This window comes from Mytilus trossulus, chromosome 4 (genome assembly GCF_036588685.1).
Source record: "Mytilus trossulus isolate FHL-02 chromosome 4, PNRI_Mtr1.1.1.hap1, whole genome shotgun sequence".
NCBI classification, from domain to species: Eukaryota; Metazoa; Mollusca; class Bivalvia; order Mytilida; family Mytilidae; genus Mytilus; species Mytilus trossulus.
In genome coordinates this window covers 24,917,578-24,932,711 of record NC_086376.1, presented here as the reverse complement: position 1 = coordinate 24,932,711, position 15,134 = coordinate 24,917,578, and the positions used below count along the sequence as shown (strand labels likewise).

The following is a 15,134-nucleotide window of genomic DNA, read 5'->3' as shown; positions in this document are numbered from 1 at the left end:
TAATCAACAATTGCCTAACTTGTGATGGTGTCTGTAATTCTCTATCCGGTAGTTCTGATATCACATACATCAACAATTGCCTACCTTGTGATGGTGTTTGTAATTCTCTATCCGGTAGTTCTGATTTCACATTCATCAACAATTGCCTACCTTGTGATGGTGTTTGTAATTCTCTATCCGGTAGTTCTGATATCACATTCATCAACAATTGCCTACCTTGTGATGGTGTTTGTAATTCTCTATCCGGTAGTTCTGATATCACATACATCAACAATTGCCTACCTTGTGATGGTGTTTGTAATTCTCTATCCGGTAGTTCTGATATCACATTCATCAACAATTGCCTACCTTGTGATGGTGTTTGTAATTCTCTATCCAGTAGTTCTGATATCACATTCATCAACAATTGCCTACCTTGTGATGGTGTTTGTAATTCTCTATCCGGTAGTTCTGATATCACATTCATCAACAATTGCCTACCTTGTGATGGTGTTTGTAATTCTCTATCTGGTAGTTCTGATATCACATACATCAACAATTGCCTACCTTGTGATGGTGTTTGTAATTCTCTATCCCGTAGATCTGATATCACATACATCAACAATTGCCTACCTTGTGATGGTGTTTGTAATTCTCTGTCCGGTAGATCTGATATCACATACATCAACAATTGCCTACCTTGTGATGGTGTTTGTAACTCTCTATCCGGTAGTTCTGATATCACATTAATCAACAATCGCCTACCTTGTGATGGTGTCTGTAATTCTCTATCCGGTATTTCTGATATCACATACATCAACAATTGCCTACCTTGTGATGGTGTCTGTAATTCTCTATCTGGTAGTTCTGATATCACATACATCAACAATTGCCTACCTTGTGATGGTGTTTGTAATTCTCTATCTGGTAGTTCTGATATCACATACATCAACAATTGCCTACCTTGTGATGGTGTTTGTAATTCTCTATCTGGTAGTTCTGATATCACATACATCAACAATTGCCTACCTTGTGATGGTGTTTGTAATTCTCTATCTGGTAGTTCTGATATCACATTCATCAACAATTGCCTACCTTGTGATGGTGTTTGTAATTCTCTATCTGGTAGTTCTGATATCACATTCATCAACAATTGCCTACCTTGTGATGGTGTTTGTAATTCTCTATCCGGTAGTTCTGATATCACATACATCAACAATTGCCTACCTTGTGATGGTGTTTGTAATTCTCTATCCGGTAGTTCTGATATCACATTCATCAACAATTGCCTACCTTGTGATGGTGTTTGTAATTCTCTATCTGGTAGTTCTGATATCACATTCATCAACAATTGCCTACCTTGTGATGGTGTATGTAATTCTCTATCCGGTAGTTCTGATATCACATTCATCAACAATTGCCTACCTTGTGATGGTGTTTGTAATTCTCTATCTGGTAGTTCTGATATCACATTCATCAACAATTGCCTACCTTGTGATGGTGTTTGTAATTCTCTATCTGGTAGTTCTGATATCACATACATCAACAATTGCCTACCTTGTGATGGTGTTTGTAATTCTCTATCTGGTAGTTCTGATATCACATTCATCAACAATTGCCTACCTTGTGATGGTGTTTGTAATTCTCTATCTGGTAGTTCTGATATCACATACATCAACAATTGCCTACCTTGTGATGGTGTTTGTAATTCTCTATCTGGTAGTTCTGATATCACATTCATCAACAATTGCCTACCTTGTGATGGTGTTTGTAATTCTCTATCTGGTAGTTCTGATATCACATACATCAACAATTGCCTACCTTGTGATGGTGTTTGTAATTCTCTATCTGGTAGTTCTGATATCACATTCATCAACAATTGCCTACCTTGTGATGGTGTTTGTAATTCTCTATCCGGTAGTTCTGATATCACATTCATCAACAATTGCCTACCTTGTGATGGTGTTTGTAATTCTCTATCCGGTAGTTCTGATATCACATACATCAACAATTGCCTACCTTGTGATGGTGTTTGTAATTCTCTATCCGGTAGTTCTGATATCACATTCATCAACAATTGCCTACCTTGTGATGGTGTATGTAATTCTCTATCTGGTAGTTCTGATATCACATTCATCAACAATTGCCTACCTTGTGATGGTGTATGTAATTCTCTATCTGGTAGTTCTGATATCACATTCATCAGCAAATGCCTACCTTGTGATGGTGTCTGTAATTCTCTATCGGGTAGATCTGATATCACATACATCAACAACTGCCTACCTTGTGATGGTGTCTGTAATTCTCTATCCAGTAGTTCTGATATCACATACATCAACAATTGCCTACCTTGTGATGGTGTCTGTAATTCTCTATCCAGTAGTTCTGATATCACATTCATCAACAATTGCCTACCTTGTGATGGTGTCTGTAATTCTCTATCCAGTAGTTCTGATATCACATTCATCAACAATTGCCTACCTTGTGATGGTGTCTGTAATTCTCTATCCAGTAGTTCTGATATCACATACATCAACAATTGCCTACCTTGTGATGGTGTCTGTAATTCTCTATCCGGTAGTTCTGATATCACATTCATCAACAATTGCCTACCTTGTGATGGTGTCTGTAATTCTCTATCCAGTAGTTCTGATATCACATACATCAACAATTGCCTACCTTGTGATGGTGTCTGTAATTCTCTATCCGGTAGTTCTGATATCACATTCATCAACAATTGCCTACCTTGTGATGGTGTCTGTAATTCTCTATCCGGTAGTTCTGATATCACATTCATCAACAATTGCCTACCTTGTGATGGTGTCTGTAATTCTCTATCCGGTAGTTCTGATATCACATTCATCAACAATTGCCTACCTTGTGATGGTGTCTGTAATTCTCTATCCGGTAGTTCTGATATCACATTCATCAACAATTGCCTACCTTGTGATGGTGTCTGTAATTCTCTATCCGGTAGTTCTGATATCACATTCATCAACAATTGCCTACCTTGTGATGGTGTCTGTAATTCTCTATCCGGTAGTTCTGATATCACATTCATCAACAATTGCCTACCTTGTGATGGTGTTTGTAATTCTCTATCCCGTAGTTCTGATATCTCATTCATCAACAATTGCCTACCTTGTGATGGTGTCTGTAATTCTCTATCCCGTAGTTCTGATATCACATACATCAACAATTGCCTACCTTGTGATGGTGTTTGTAATTCTCTATCGGGTAGTTCTGATATCACATACATCAACAATTGCCTACCTTGTGATGGTGTTTGTAATTCTCTATCCGGTAGTTCTGATATCACATACATCAACAATTGCCTACCTTGTGATGGTGTCTGTAATTCTCTATCCAGTAGTTCTGATATCACATACATCAACAATTGCCTACCTTGTGATGGTGTCTGTAATTCTCTATCCAGTAGTTCTGATATCACATTCATCAACAATTGCCTACCTTGTGATGGTGTCTGTAATTCTCTATCCAGTAGTTCTGATATCACATACATCAACAATTGCCTACCTTGTGATGGTGTCTGTAATTCTCTATCCCGTAGTTCTGATATCACATTCATCAACAATAACCTACTTTGTGATGGTGTCTGTAATTCTCTATCCCGTAGTTCTGATATCACATTAATCAACAATTGCCTACCTTGTGATGGTGTTTGTAATTCTCTATCCGGTAGTTCTGATATCACATTCATCAACAATTGCCTACCTTGTGATGGTGTCTGTAATTCTCTATCCAGTAGTTCTGATATCACATTCATCAACAATTGCCTACCTTGTGATGGTGTCTGTAATTCTCTATCCGGTAGTTCTGATATCACATTCATCAACAATTGCCTACCTTGTGATGGTGTCTGTTATTCTCTATCCGGTAGTTCTGATATCACATTCATCAACAATTGCCTACCTTGTGATGGTGTTTGTAATTCTCTATCGGGTAGTTCTGATATCACATACATCAACAATTGCCTACCTTGTGATGGTGTTTGTAATTCTCTATCCGGTAGTTCTGATATCACATACATCAACAATTGCCTACCTTGTGATGGTGTTTGTAATTCTCTATCCCGTAGTTCTGATATCACATTCATCAACAATTGCCTACCTTGTGATGGTGTTTGTAATTCTCTATCCCGTAGTTCTGATATCACATTCATCAACAATTGCCTACCTTGTGATGGTGTCTGTAATTCTCTATCCGGTAGTTCTGATATCACATACATCAACAATTGCCTACTTTGTGATGGTGTTTGTAATTCTCTATCCGGTAGTTCTGATATCACATTAATCAACAATTGCCTACCTTGTGATGGTGTTTGTAATTCTCTATCCGGTAGTTCTGATATCACATTCATCAACAATTACCTACCTTGTGATGGTGTTTGTAATTCTCTATCCGGTAGTTCTGATATCACATACATCAACAATTGCCTACCTTGTGATGGTGTTTGTAATTCTCTATCGGGTAGTTCTGATATCACATACATCAACAATTGCCTACCTTGTGATGGTGTTTGTAATTCTCTATCCCGTAGTTCTGATATCACATTCATCAACAATTGCCTACCTTGTGATGGTGTCTGTAATTCTCTGTCCAGTAGTTCTGATATCACATACATCAACAATTGCCTACCTTGTGATGGTGTTTGTAATTCTCTATCCAGTAGTTCTGATATCACATTCATCAACAATTACCTACCTTGTGATGGTGTCTGTAATTCTCTATCCAGTAGTTCTGATATCACATACATCAACAATTGCCTACCTTGTGATGGTGTCTGTAATTCTCTATCCGGTAGATCTGATATCACATTCATCAACAATTACCTACCTTGTGATGGTGTCTGTAATTCTCTATCCAGTAGTTCTGATATCACATACATCAACAATTGCCTACCTTGTGATGGTGTCTGTAATTCTCTATCCGGTAGTTCTGATATCACATTCATCAGCTTGGATGTATCTAAATCTGGCATGGCTTGTAATAACTGTAATAAATTGTAATAACTATAACAAATAAAAATATTATCTGACATCAATCTTTCAATCTGCACCACAGTAAGCTCATTAAATTACACAATATACACATCCTATTAAGGCATGACATGTGCAATAAAAAAACAAATGCATTTTTGAAAGGGGAAGGTATAACTGTAATTTTACATTTTATCTGTTTAAAAGATATTTAAAGATATTCAGGCTGATCTAATGTGAAAAGCCCTTTCCAACCAATTTCTTATATGTTGTGTCACAGGTAAGGTGGAGGGTTGAATGCTCACAAACACGTTTAACCCTGCCACGTAACTATGTCTTATTTGTCTTATCTTAATTATTTATCATCAATGATCATGAATCAGACCCTTGGTTTTCTCATTTGAATTTCTTTTACATTATGTATAGGTCTTTTATAATTCATTATATGGTATGACTTTTCTTCATTGTTGAAGGCTGTACAAATACCTATAGTTGTTTACATTCATTTGGTCATTTGGTCTCTGATGAATAAGTATCTCATTGGCAATCACAAAAATTGACCAATAGAGACAGCATATGTGCAAAGGTTATTATCAATGAAAACTAGTACTAATTTTAATTACTGAATAATCAAGAAGCTATTAGAAATTCAAATACTACTTGCTAGGTCACAATCATACACAACATAGCAAAACATATATTCAGATATAGTCATCAATAGCATGAAATAAGATAGATTATCCTATTGTTTTACTGCAAATAGAGGATATATGAAATTCCTTGAAAATCCTTATTCACATACCCAACAAAACAAGTGTCAGAAGACAAATAAGATAATGTTTTAGAAAAAGAGACAAACCTCTCTTGCTTCATCATTAGCTGTTCTGTGATAAAATACAGTTTTAGACTTTGGTCTACTCTCCTCAAACTGTAATATATAAAACATTAATCTCATTAACTATATCAAAGACCAGTAGAGGAAAATTCATCATGGAAAAAAAAGTCCCTTTATATTTTCTATTTTACAAGAATTAATATTTATTTTAAAATATAATAAAATATAAGGAGGCATGTAGACAAAAAAGGTCATTAGCACCAAAGAACACTTTCTTTTTTTTAAATATTAAGACAGAAATGCCTACCATTTTCTTAAAGCTAAGAGCCTGTTTCTGCATGGCTGCTGTAGAGGGTTTTGCTTTATATACAATCTCATCTTCATTAGTATGGGTTTTACCTCGTATATCTTCCACAATATATCTTCTTATGGTCAGAATATTTAAACTGAAAATGAAATAATGCATTGCATCTATTACTTATCTAACTGACCATGGCTCACACATATAGTGTATCTTAGTTATGGCAAGATAAGAGTGATAGGTGAATTCATTTATTATCGTGGGTTCGTAGATTGCAGAAAACTTGCCTTTTCTTCAAAATGTTATTTCGCTGTTTTGCCAAAGTCGACATATAACCTAATAGAAAATTTGTAATTCGTTGAACATTTATATTCGTGGTTAAACCTGTACCCACGAAAATTGGTATCCAACAAATAATAATGAATACACAGTAATATGATGTCACAGGTGTAGCTTATTTTGCTAACCCTTCCCGATTACCAGAGATCATTTCAAATTCTAATTAGACTGTATATGGCAGATTTTACAATAAGAAGGAATTATTGTTTTTTTGTATCCATCAAAAAAGCAATTGCTGAAACTGTGAAACAGACTGTGTAATGGAGTAATGCATTATGTTATTGAATAAAATGTGTCTTTCTGAGTAAATAAAAATAAAAATTACTCTGTGCTTGTGTTTTTTGTTAGAATTAGAGGGTTTTCAATTTCAAAATATTGGACATGGAATAGACATCATGACCTACTTTACTGACATCCAGCTTATTTGGAGTGGAATTTTGAAGTATTATTTATAAGTTGAGCCTTATCACATGGACTTATATTTTAATAAAAAGTCTTCTTTTGTGTTTTAATCATAACTTTAAGGCAGATTTTTATTGGTAAAGGCTAAAAAAGGTAATTTAATAATATTGTTGCTAACGTCACGTCTTTTCCGTCCATTGTGGTATGTCACGATCGCAATTTTCTTGTTGGTTCTCAGACAGGCAATTGTAGTTATTTTTATCCCGGGTTTTATAAATAATTGAAAATAGCAATCATATTAAATTTGGATGACGTAAGGGGGTCAAAGGACTTGAGGAATCAATATCATTGGCTGTTTTATTTTTTGCGAACGTTACTACTTGAGGTTTCCGTCCAAATCAGTGTCACGTGAGCAACATATATTTAGATCTGTAACTCTCCTGTATAGGAGTTACGATATCGCCCTTTGTAGAATTAGATTCGGAGTCAGTTCCTTCACATGATGGGGTAGCAAAGAAGGTTAGTTGTATGTAATATCGTTACAAGAGGACCTTAAATGTATTCCGTCCATCAAAAAGACGTTCGCAACAAAACGTAATGTCATGATAGTAGATGTTGCTAATGTTACTATTACGAATTGGTTTCATGTGTATTCATTTGATATAAAGTACACCTGCAAATGACATTCTGTATATTTAGAAATTCTAAACCAGACTGTACAATTTTATTACTTCAGGCATATATAAAACATCACTGTGTGCATACATTTGAACTTTTAAAGATGTTGTTGCTCATGTTACATGTCCAAATGTCGCTAACGTTACTTATTTTTGTCTCCGTCACGTTAGCAACATGAAAGTAGGAGACAGAACACAATACTGTAAAATCTGCCATATTGCTCAGTCTTTAGTTTTAATAGTTTTTCTAGGTTGTGTTTTGCAAACTGTTTGTCGGTCAATTTATTTATATTTTTTTGGTCATGGCATTGTCAGTTTGTCTTACAATCAAAACTATTCCAACATGAAACTGAGTGTTATGATGATTTGTATCGAGGATATTGAATAATCACTCCTCTAAATTGTTTTTTATTTTTATTTCTTTATACATTTCTATCAGTTTGTTAACTCATTTCTCACTCTCCAAAATCCTAGATTACGTTCTGCTACATATGGTCATCTTTATGGTTAATAAGAGACCAGGTGGAACCCACAGGTATTCCATATTTACTTTTAACTTTCATACTTTATTCATATAAAATCTACACAATTATTATAGCTTTTTCAAATCTACACCTCAGTATTACTCACAATTTATCAGCATCAAGAGACAGCTGTGCCTTTAGTCGACTCATATTTGCTGGACCACTGAATATACCTCTTTCATTTAGCACTGAAAAAAGATGAAATTTGTGTGTTGACTGATGTTTTGTGAACTTTTTTCTGAAGTTGAGTTTCTGTCATATTTTATGTAAAAAAGTAATATGACTCTATGCATAATTATAATAATTACCATGACAATTCTTTATCACATTTTTTATGGGACAACATTATATACTAGTACCTTGAGCTTTCTGTATATAGTGATGAAACAATTTTTCACAAACAGTAACAATATGTACAGCTATCCTTCTATTTAATTCACAGTTTTCCTCTGCTGACTGAAAATATACAATACATTTCTCATATTAAAAGAAAAACAACTGGATCAAAATTGCATTTCATTTTAGAAGAATATGGTAATAAGAACCTTTCAAAATGGTTGACACTACTCCTCAATAACATTCTATCTTTTGATAGTGGAAAAATGTGGTTTGTCAAATTTTTATTTTTAAAGCATTTGCTTACCCTTTGTAAATTTAATGATCTAGAAAAGTCTGGACCAGGCCAGCACACAACATCATGTTCCTGTTCAAAGTCAGGAACCTTGAAAGTGCTTGTTTTTTCCATTATCTATTTGTTGTTTTTGTTATGTAAGGGAATATAATGTGTTAGTCCTGTGTTATTGTCCATAAATTTGCACCAAAATTGGCAATAAACGGTGAAGTTGGTTGGGTGAACGCAAAGGAACGATGATGGTGCAATAAGATAAGGTATTGGAACAAACTTTTATTAATGGACGACACTCGTTTATGTAAACATGTCTTCAATTGGGACTACAAAAAATACACGAACAATTGGTCATTCGAAGTGAAAAACATTATGTCAGTTAAAGGACAAGAGAGCAATTTTATTACAAAAAACACCTGCGATTTATTGATGTGTAAAACATTGCTCAAAGATAAATGCTCCGCAGATTAGCAGGAAGGTTTAACAAACTTTCTGAAACTATAAACATACAGGCTTATAAAATCTGAATACTGCTGTGAACAATATTCTGCTTTCATCATAGCCAAAATAAAATCAACAAAAGTTGCCTATCTAAATAGCTATGTATAACTATACATTATAAAATTGAGAATGGAAATGGGGAATGTGTCAAAGAGACAACAACCCGACCAAAATAAAAAAACACAACAGCAGAAGGTCACCAACAGGTCTTCAATGTAGCGAGAAATTCCCGCACCCGGAGGCGTCCTTCAGCTGGCCCCTAAACAAATATATACTAGTTCAGTGATAATGAACGCCATACTAATTTCCAAATTGTACACAAGAAACTAAAATTTAAATAATACAAGACTAACAAAGGCCAGAGGCTCCTGACTTGGGACAGGCGCAAAAATGCGGCGGGGTTAAACATGTTTGTGAGATCTCAACCCTCCCCCTATACCTCTAACCAGTGTAGAAAAGTAAAAGCATAACAATACGCACATTAAAATTCAGTTCAAGAGAAGTCCGAGTCTGATGTCAGAAGATGTAACCAAAGAAAATAAACAAAATGACAATAATACATAAATAACAACAGACTACTAGCAGTTAACTGACATGCCAGCTCCAGACTTCAATTAAACTGACTGAAAGATTATGATTTCATCATATGAACATCAGGCACAATCCTTCCCGTAAGGGGTTTAGTATCATACCATCATAACATATATGAGAAGAACATAACCCGTGTCATGCCAACAACTGTTTTTAGAATAAATGTGTTTAGTTCCGACGCAAAGACCTTATCAGTGACTCAATATTAACGCCAAAAATTACCAAGAAAGGATCATCTATCTGAGTTTTAATCTCTGGCCATAACATGTTCACCTCTCCCATTAAAATACCAGCCTGCAAATATATAACATATGATTATCTGTATAATTAAACATGATTCATTCAAAAATAACACTGAAAAGATGTGTTTTTATTCAAATCTTTGATCTTCAGTTTGTATTTAAAAAACAACAAAATGTAAAAGCAAAAAAAACAAAAAAATGACATGAAACTGTTATCTTATTATATACCACTGTAACAAAATATGGCAGCTTTGTCATTTTAAGCAGAATATAGTGGATTGATTGATTGGCGTTTAAAGCCACTGTCAACACTATTGTGCTATTTCATGGCAGTCAGTTTTTGTTGGTGGCGGAAGCCAAAGTGCCCAGACTACAATATCTGACCTTTGGAAAGAAAACTGACAATCCTAGTTAATTGAGATTGGAGTCAAGTTTTCCCTGCCCTTATGGGGATTCAAAATCACCACCTCAGAATTGACAGGTTAGTGTTTAAGTAGTATGACCATTTGACCCCTAAGGCCCCATAATACAATTTATCAACAATCTTTTATAAGTAACTGAGATAATATTAACAGCTCATGATTTGAATAAATATAACTGCTGAACAGATTGAAAGTTATGTGAATACAAACCAAATTTCTCTGATCATCAACAGATAAGTATGGAACATCTTGTTTGGCAGCTATCCTACGTCTAACATACTTGGCAAGAAGATCAACTGATCTTGGCTGATGTTTTATTTCCTCCTACAAAAAAGTACAACCGTAATATACAAATGTTTATTCAGTATTCTTTCTGTTTTGTCTTACATCTAAAAAACCTAAAATATACATTTGCTATTAAGAATCGTACAAAAAGAACTTTAAGAAGGCTTTATACAAGTAAAAGTTATGTTTTCCTTTCTGGAGAAAGATGCAAAAAAAATCTGTACAAAATCACATAAGATGTTTCTTGACAATGAAAAGAGAGTTATTCAAAGTGTATTATGAAATATCAATGCATATGTACCTTTGTACTTCTTTCAAATAGCTTTTATAAATGTGTACAATGTATTTTACTGATGCCAATTTTTTTTGTTGTGCTTGTACAATTTAACTGTGTATAAGTAGTGTGCCACCAGTTTAAAAAAAATGTTTAACTTTTCCTTTAAACAAGAGTGCACACGCTGAAATATTTCGCCTTCTTTACTAATCATTGATATCATGTTGATAGTCCTATATATAAAGCTTTATTACAACTGTCACATAAACTTAACCAAGAAAACTAAACATTGACCAATGAACCATGAAAATGAGGTCAAGGTCAGATGAACCATGCCAGACAGGCATGTACAGCTAACAATTCTTCCATACAACAAATATAGTTGACCTATTGCTTATAGTTTAAGAAAAACAGACCAAAACACAAAAACTTAACACTGAGCAATGAACCGTGAAAATGTAGACAAGGTCAAATAAACCTGCACGACTGACAAATTGATTACAAAATATTTTCATACACCAATATAGTTGACCTATTCCAATTAGTATTAGAAAAAAAGACAAAACTTAACTTTACCACTGAACCATGAAAATGAGGTCAAGGTCAGATGACACCTGCCAGCTAGACATGTACACATTTCAATCATTCCATACACCAAATATAGTAGACCTATTGCATACAGTATGAGAAAAAAACAGACCAAAACACAAAAACTTACCTTTAACCACTGAACCATGAAAATGAGGTCAAGGTCAAATGACACCTGCCAGTTGGACATGTACACCTTACAGTCCTTCCATAGACCGAAAAAATACTAGACCTATTGCTTATAGTATCTGAGATATTGACTTGACCACCAAAACTTAACCTTGTTCACTGATCCATGAAATGAGGTTGAGGTCAAGTGAAAACTGTCTGACAGTCATAAAGACCTTGTACGCACATACCAAATATAGCTATCCTATAACTTATAATAAGAGAGAATTAAACATTACCAAAAATCTTAACTTTTTTTATAGTAGTCACTGAACCATGAAAATGAGGTCAAGGACATTGGACATGTGACTGACAGTCACATGAGGCATCCATATACAAAGTATGAAGCATCAAGGTATTCCACCTTCATAAATATAAAGCTTTTAAGAAGTTAGCGCAAGCCGTCGCCGCCATAGCCGCCACAGGATCACTATCCCTATGTCGAGCTTTCTGCAAAAAAAGTTGCAGGCTCTACAAAAAGGGCATGTTTTCTACTTACATCTATAGGAGTAACTGGTCTCTCTAATTCCATCTTCTGTTTCCCTTCAAAAACTAAAATAAAGTGAATTGGATGTACACATGAGAACAGTGAAAACAATATAAACAGCAAGCAAATGAGAGAAAATCTGAAACTCCTATTTTGTTCTTTCACAAGAGAATTTTCTGACACCAACAAGTTAACAAATTATTGTTGGATTATAGGATGAGTTTTCAATATCTTACAGGATAAGGACAGGTTGATTTTTGCGATGCTCACTCACAAGTTAACAATCTGCAGGAAGACATTCATCAATAAAATAAAAAGGTGTGAACAATATTACAAGTCATTGTTTGGCCTTTAACAATGTAAAATGAATCATTTCAACGACATCAGAAAAACAAACAGGTGGTTAAGACAGGAGAAGAATCAAGCTAGGTTCTATTGTATATTATCATATACTTAGACAAAATAACATATGATTTTTACCGTATGATAAAAGCATTAAATTAAAGTATTTTCCATATTTTTCGAATTGGTGCTTAGAGGGCTGATATGAAAAGTTTATCACATGCTTCGATTGTTATCACATGCCTTTCCGTAACGTTATCACATGGAATTCCGGTGATACTCGGCAAATTCCAGAAAATACACCTCAATGCTATGTTTTCAGTGAAAAACATTACAAAGTAGTGTACAAAACAATTATTTGAATACTGGATAGTATTTTGTGTAAAATGATAAAATTAAATAAAAAAAAAAAAAATTTTTTTTTATTAAATAAACTATTTTTTTAAGTTTTTCTGAAATATAATTTAGAAAGTTACTTTAAAAAAGTTGACTTTTCCAAACAATGTTCATTACGTATATTGTTGAATTTATTTGTGTCGATTTGTCCATTATGATATTAAAATGTGTTTTTTTTTCTCCGTTGAGGCATATGATAGAAAGATTTCATATTGAATGTATCAAATTTTGGGTCCGACGTCCGTGAACTTTTTACTCTTTCAAATTCTTTTCAGGAACCACGTAAAATGATCAATATATGAATCTGTTATTTTTCTGTACTGTTGAAGCATATGATAAAAAGATCATAACATGTCATTTTTCATATCGCATGTATTATCAGCCCTCTGTCAATATCAGCCCTCGAGCCATGCGGCTCTTGGGCTGATATTGAACCTAGGGCTGATAATACATGCGATATGAAAAATGCCATGTAATAATCTGATATTATCACATATTTTGTACTGATATGTACGTTTATGCATGGCCAATAATAGCCGGAAGTTAAGATTGGTTATCAGCTCTCGGGGCTGATATCGATATCAGCCCTAAAAATCCATATACACCCCCCGAGTTTAACTTCCAGTAACCTGTCAATCAGACTATTTGTAAACAAGTTGAACACACTTTGAAAAGAAATTGAGAAAGTTACGGCTCTGCTGTAGAAGAAAAAAGTGGAAATCACAAAAGTATTTGTAAAATTTTGATGTCATAAAGAATTTAGAAAATATATGCAGCCACACTGGAATGAGTAGCGATATAGGATTCTTCTTAAGCATTTTTTTAACATTTGTAATGTAACACTTTAAAGTTGTTACATATTTGCAATTCTTAGAGTTATTATATTTATTGTTAATTATTTCTGAAACTTTTCACAAAACGTTGTTTACCTACCGTGATACGAACTTTTTTTTAACTCACAGTGATACATTATTTTTTTTTTCGTTAAACATCTTTTTGATTTTTGAAGAAATATCAAACATAATTTGATGTAAGCTATTTGTTTTCTCTTGCTTAAAAATATGTGATAAATAGATTATTACATGTCATTTTTCATATGGTCCATGGTATCAGCTCACGACCCATATCAAGCCCTCGGGCTAAAGCCCTCTGGCTTGAAATGAGAGTCTAGGGCTGATACCACGGCCATATGGAAAATGCCATGTAATAATCTATAAATATTCTCACAGTTACATCAGCATATTAAACTCTTTCATGTAAATTCTTCCATATCGTTTATACATGTATTTTAAATATAATGAGTTACCTCCCCTTTCTTGTTCAGATGGGGTGAACAAAGACAATGGTTCCAGAACACTGTTGATCTTCTTTGTAACTTCATTCTGTTGTAGAAATTAAATAGACAAAATGATTGAAAAAGACAAAGAGAATGCCATTACATGAAACTTAACTCAGCTTTTCACGACCAATAAATGAAGATGACATAAAATTTAATAGAACCTACATGTACATGTATATCAAAGTATTCAGCAAACAGGAAATGGAAAAGCTCTTACTGAATTTATGATATGAAAAGATCTCACACAATAAGACTTGAGGTCATAAGAGCCTTGATGAATAACATGAATAAAGGATTATTATAAAGTCATAATTATTAATTGCAGAGTTTGATAGCAAAGTAATTGCATACGACATAAATTCATGCAGCTACATACATCGATGTGTTTTAGTTAGTCTAACTTGGTTCAATATGCCATTTGCATAAAATTTAAACATGTGTGCAGGTGAAGCTGTTAATATTACTATTTTTTTTCTATTAATGCCTTATTAAATACCACAGGTACATTTGTACTTACATGGAATGGAGGCCATTTGACTGTGTACATCTGGTCTGTTTTTTCTGGTCTTTCCATCTTTTTATGGCTGTATGTTGGAAGCCTCCATTTGGAGACCTCCACAGACTTGGAATCTGATGGCATTGTGGTCTACAAAATAAACAAGCATTCTATAGTTGTTATTGAAGCTTGAAGAACATTTTTGATATTAACATTGTGGTCTACAAAATAAACCAAAGGATCCTCTACAATAATGTGCAGTGATCTAGCTAGAAATCAAAAGGGGCAGGGTGCCAGTGGAGGGCAGGGCACTTTTTATGA

At 34.1% G+C, this 15,134-nt stretch overlaps 1 protein-coding gene across 6 annotated transcripts in view; it reads right to left on the bottom strand.

Moving 5' to 3' along the window:
- The window catches only part of LOC134714933 (coiled-coil domain-containing protein 87-like), a 60,842-nt gene that overhangs the window by 41,089 nt on the left and 4,619 nt on the right, over window positions 1-15,134 (bottom strand). For all 6 annotated transcript variants that reach the window (XM_063576655.1, XM_063576652.1, XM_063576650.1 and 3 more), the window contains exons 2-11: window positions 14,835-14,963; window positions 14,285-14,360; window positions 12,253-12,305; window positions 10,649-10,762; window positions 9,997-10,068; window positions 8,417-8,513; window positions 8,164-8,245; window positions 6,122-6,260; window positions 5,839-5,907; window positions 4,903-4,993 (exon numbers count right to left, since the gene is read on the bottom strand). In XM_063576655.1, the coding sequence (XP_063432725.1) occupies window positions 4,903-4,993; window positions 5,839-5,907; window positions 6,122-6,260; window positions 8,164-8,245; window positions 8,417-8,513; window positions 9,997-10,068; window positions 10,649-10,762; window positions 12,253-12,305; window positions 14,285-14,360; window positions 14,835-14,957 (916 nt within the window). In that variant the 5' untranslated portion in view covers window positions 14,958-14,963. The remainder of the gene's footprint in view (window positions 1-4,902; window positions 4,994-5,838; window positions 5,908-6,121; window positions 6,261-8,163; window positions 8,246-8,416; window positions 8,514-9,996; window positions 10,069-10,648; window positions 10,763-12,252; window positions 12,306-14,284; window positions 14,361-14,834; window positions 14,964-15,134) is intronic.